This window comes from Quercus suber, unplaced genomic scaffold, assembly GCF_002906115.3.
Source record: "Quercus suber isolate HL8 unplaced genomic scaffold, Cork oak 2.0 scaffold_198, whole genome shotgun sequence".
Lineage (NCBI taxonomy): Eukaryota > Viridiplantae > Streptophyta > Magnoliopsida > Fagales > Fagaceae > Quercus > Quercus suber.
Window position 1 is genome coordinate 733875 of NW_027069656.1, and position 5318 is coordinate 739192.

A 5318-nucleotide genomic window follows, 5' to 3' on the forward strand; every position below is an offset into this window, starting at 1 on the left:
GTCACCGGTGGGAGGTTGAGGACGGTCATTATCCTGTCGGAGGGGTTGCTCTCGAGGCGGTGGATCCGTTCTATCCTTGCTTACGAACTTCTATAATTTTCCTTGTCATATGAGGGCCTCGATCTGCTGCTTTAAGTCATAATAATCGGTTTTGTCATGACCGTGGTCTCAGTGGAAGCGGCAATATTTGTCTGTAGAACGCTTGCTAGGATCTCCCTTCAGCTTTTCGGGGAAGGTCAGAGCCCCTTCGTCCTTGATTTGCATTAGGACTTGATTTATCGGGGTGGTAGCGGGGTGAAGCTCGTGAACCTTCCTCCTGGGTGCTTAGAACACCTTTCATCTCTTCGGTCTCCTGTCCTTGGCTTCTTCCACCTTTGGTCTTGCCGTATATCTTTTGGTCTCTCCCTTTTTCCTGGCTTTTCCTCCTGAGGCTGCAGCGCGTCCTCAGCATTCATGTATTTGGTGGCCCTGTAGAGTACTTCCGACATTGTCTTCGGGTCATTTTTGTATAGTGAGAACAAAAACTTACCCTTTCGCAACCCATTTGTAAAGGTTGCTACAAGTATTTTGTCGTCGGCTTCATCGATCGAGAGCGCTTCTTTATTGAAGCGCGTTATGTAGGATCTCAGTGTCTCATCCTCTCGTTGCTTGATACTCATCAAGCATGCCGTGGACTTCTTATACCTGTGCCCCTCAATAAAGTGTGTAGTGAACTGAGTGCTTAGCTTCTTGAAAGTGCTAATGGAGTTCGGCGTCAGTCGATTGAACCATACCCTGGTGGGGCCCTTCAGCGTTGTAGGAAAGGCCCTACACATGATTTCGTCTACTACCCCTTGAAGGTGCATTAAAGTCTTGAAGGTCTCCAGGTGATCCAATGGGTCCTTCACTTTATCGTAACTGTTTATATGCGGCATGCGAAATTTATGTGGTAGGGGGAAGGAATTGACGGCTGCAATGAATAACGAGTCGGTGCGATTTACTAGATCATCAAGGTCGCTGGACACCCGCCCTTTGAGGGCATTCATCATGACCTCCATTTGCTCCTTTATTGCTTGTATCTTCGTGGCAATGTGTGATTAAGTTGCATTCGTGAGGGATGGCATGCTCAAATTCTGTCGCTTTGGTCTACTCGGAGCGTTACTGCCTTCTGGCCCTTCTCTTTCTCTTCTATCAGCGTTGGTGCCTTCTTGGTCCTATTCCTGAGTGCCATGACCTATATTTTACTGGCGTAACTGTTCCTCCAGATCGTTGTTTTGTTTAGTGAGGCGTTCCACGACTGCAGTGAGAGTTTGCACCTGTCTCTCAAGTGCCGTTGGGCATGGTTCGTCTCCTTGAACGTTGTTGGTGGTCGCCATTGAGCGAGTAAGTACCATGGAACTCTTCATCCGGGAAGCGATAATATGGCTTACAAGTCGTAAAAAATCCTTTCCCACAGACGGCGCCAACTGATGATGCCTAAAAAACCACCAGTGAGCCACACAGTACTTGCATACTCTAAACAGCACCTGCACAACAAAAAGGGGAGAAGACCTTACAGAGAGCACCGGTGTGGTGTCGGCCAAATACCCTCTAAAGGTCAAGTTAGAGCTTGTTACGACTCTAGAGTTCTAGAGAGGAGTTAATTATGCGTACCTTGATTTGTGAGGGTATTAAGGCTTTTATAGTACTCGAGGGTTGACCTCTTGTACTTGGAGTAAAAGTCTTTTCCATATAGGAGTCCGTAGATCGCGGAACCCTTTCCTTGTAGGAGACTAACATTCAGAGTGGGATAAAAGTTATTCCCTTATTTACTTTTACACGTGGTGGCCAAGTCATGGTTTTGTTAGAACCGTCAGCTTCAGGCCCGTCAGCCTATTTTATACCCTTCAGCCATGAAGGATCGTCAGCCTTTAGGGTCTTCAGCTTTATTCATAACTTAACTCGTCAACATAAGCTGCAGGCTTTAAACTGACGGGTTAATCCTGGAGCGTCTTGCCTCTATAATTTATACCCATCAGCTTTCAAGACTAATTGTTTTTAGATTTTAAAAATGTTTCTTGAAAGGTGTGTGACATTCATCAATATTTTGCTGGATGACTAGAATCTTTACCGAATTCTTGGGCCAAATGCGTCACTTCGCACATAATATAATCCTAGCCAAACTTTCACAATGAAAATTCTGCAATATTTCATTTTAGTGAATTTCCACAGAGACTTATGTAGAGTTTTGTGTTGGGTGCGCCATGGTGCACCACAAGGTTTTACATCTTTGGGTACGACATGTTCCAGTGTGCTTGGTCCTGGTGCACAAGCATATACCAAATGCCCGATAACATGGTGTGCATTGTATGTGAGACCTCATGTCACCAGCTAGCATTTATAAGGGCTTATTTTGCATACAATAGAACATGAACACATGTCTACAATATAATACTTGAATACATGCCCACATCCTAAGGTTAGTAAACTTTATGATTAAAAGGTGTTTCCTTTAAACCATAAACATCAATCTTCCCAAGTGAATAATTCATCTTTGTGTTTAAAATACATCACACAACATATAGAAACTAGAAGACTAGTAAGCATGAATTACTAATTGTAAAGAGAGAGTTGCAAAAAAATGGTGGACCTCGTGGAGGGCAAAAATCCCTAGGTTGAAATCATTTGTCATTGCTTACCTCTTGAAATCCCATTTAGATGCTCCATCATCACATTTGTACAAGCATTAGGTCGGGGCCCAACCAATTAGCCTTCGTATGGTTAAGAGGTTGGGGCTTGGTATTAGGTAAGGGCCCGACCCATTAGCCTTCATATGGTTATGAGGTCGGGACCCAATGTCAGGTCAGCACCAGCCCGTTAACCCTCAATGGGTTGGAGACCAAATCCAACCTGAGCAAATAAGAATGATAATGCCTTGGGAGAAATCATTTGCCTAGCACCATCCAACGTTTGGTGCAAGTTTCAAGAGAATTCTAAGAGGGTCCCACCTGATCAAGAATCTTGAACAAAAGTGGGGTCTATGTGACAAGGTGGATGAAAGATCATCATTGGGACCCCACTAGGAGGGCTTTATAAAAGGGAAAGTGGGCTAGAGAATGGAGGAGGGAATTTTTTGGGGAGAGATACACGAGAGAATAGTGAGGAATGAACCAAGGAGGGAGAGAAGGTTTCAACTAAATACAACTTGAGCTTTCTCAAGAAGCATACACATGAGGGAAAAGAAAATAGAGTGGACTTAAGAACCTTCCCTTGGGCTGTTAGGTTGGCTCTAGGAGGTTTTTTCATTGTAGGAAATTCCATACCCATCCAAACAAATAAATTAGGAGTATGACCCAAAAATCATCGAGCATTTTGGGCTCAGTCACCATAACATGGAAATGTCGAACTTGGAAATTGGTCAGATTTGAAATGCGACTTTGGACTAGGCCCATAATTCATTAGATTGGATTAAGGACTTATATAAGCTAAGTTACCAAAAGATGCCCCTTAGGTGGGTCATTGGATTCCATGTAAACATATATGCTTAAGTCCACATGGAATCCTACCCACAAGCCACAAACAAACACACAAGCAAAAATATTTATATTTTGATTTTTATATTTGGAAAGTAAAAATGGACTTTTGTTAAAGGTATTTTTGAAAAAGTGAGACTTTTGTTAAAGGACTTTTGTTTTTAAAAAAATCATGTATGCACATATTTATTCATGTATCCATATATTACCATGTATATGCATGTGTGAGTTTGGGTTCATCTATCTAGTTAATGACATGTGGGTTCCAATTAGCTTAACTAGTAAAGTTTGTAATAGTCGAATAGGATATTTGGGGTTCAACTCACGTCTACACTAAAAACTGATTGGTGTCTTAGTCTAATGATAAAGAGCCATCATTAGGAGCGGATATCATAGGTTGAAACTATCTAAAAAAAAAAATCTAGTCAATGACATAATCACCATGATATCATCCAAACATAATGCATCATCAATGGACAAATACATCAAACCTATGATCTCATCAATCTAAGCATTATCACATTAAGCATATCATCTTATCTTTGAATGTAACATTTAATCCTCTTGTGATATTTCTTTTATGTGTAAATCATGAAAACATATATTATATAATAAAAGTTGAGTCTTAAAAGCCATGGATGCACTAAATGGCTATTTTCTCCCCACGTGAGTGTCTATACTCATTAAGCATTAAGATAGTTCACCTTATATCAAACTCTATTACCATTTTAGTTTACTCGAAACTCTATTACCTAAGTTTCGAAAAATCTAAAATTCTTTTTCCACTAAAATTCTATTAACAAAAGTACCAATAGTTTACTACATGTTTCTGACATTTTTTTAAGAAATTTTAAATTTTAAGTCAATTACAATTCTATTGTGAAAAGTTACAAGTAATTTGAAAGGAAATTTACATTTATTTTATTATATATCATAATTTTATATGTTTGTATTACAAATCATATAATAATAATAATAAATTTTTCATATGATTCATTAAGATAATTTATTTTTGGTTAAACATTGTTAAAGTGTTAAGCAGCTCACTAACTATTAATAGAGTGTTGATTCATTTATTTATAATTTTTTAATTAATTAGTTCATTACATATGCATACAAGTTGTGGTATCAATTAAAATAAATGAGTTGCTTATGAAATAATACGTGTCCATATTCAAAATTGCATTTTCACATAACATGAAACCATTACGCCCTTACGGGGTTTGTGTTACATTAAAAAATCTAGCGGTCAAGTATCACATAATTAACGGTTTACATATAAAAGAATATATACTACAAAGGGTTAAGTCTTACACTCAAACCTTCAAAGTAGTTCCGTAATTTTAGGAGGAACAATGGGTAATTTCGTACATATCTTATTCCCTAATATAAAAGAGGACTTAAGCTAGGGCTCTAGTCTTCACTCAAAAAAGTCTATCTCCATCTTCAGTTCTTCACCACGCAAGAGCACAGGTTTAAAGATAAGGGAAGTCACAAAAAGCCTATTTAGCAAGGTTACAAGCCACAAAATGTATATCTCTACAGCTGATAATGTATATATAATAGACAGATTCCAGCAAGAAGAAAGATTGAGGAATAGCAAAATGTCATCTATAAGAATCCCTTTCCACAGTCCAAAAGACCACAAACATGTGAGTGTCAAGAGGATTTTTTTAGGGGCGATAGGATATTCGCCGCACCACATTCGACTCCATTTAGTACAGTTATTCCTCGACAATAAAAATATAATTATAAAAAAATTTATGGTTTCTGTTGGGGTTTGTAATGATTGTCAAATCTAAAAGACCATCTAAATATTATGTGGCA

The 5318-nt window shown here is 38.9% G+C and overlaps 1 protein-coding gene across 1 annotated transcript; it reads right to left on the reverse strand.

Annotated features, from left to right (window-relative positions):
- Positions 1-275: 275 nt before the first annotated feature.
- On the reverse strand, positions 276-1037 carry LOC136069943 (uncharacterized). The gene has a single exon (XM_065779096.1). It carries the CDS (start codon positions 1035-1037, stop codon positions 276-278), a length of 762 nt encoding a protein of 253 aa, XP_065635168.1.
- Positions 1038-5318: the final 4281 nt, after the last annotated feature.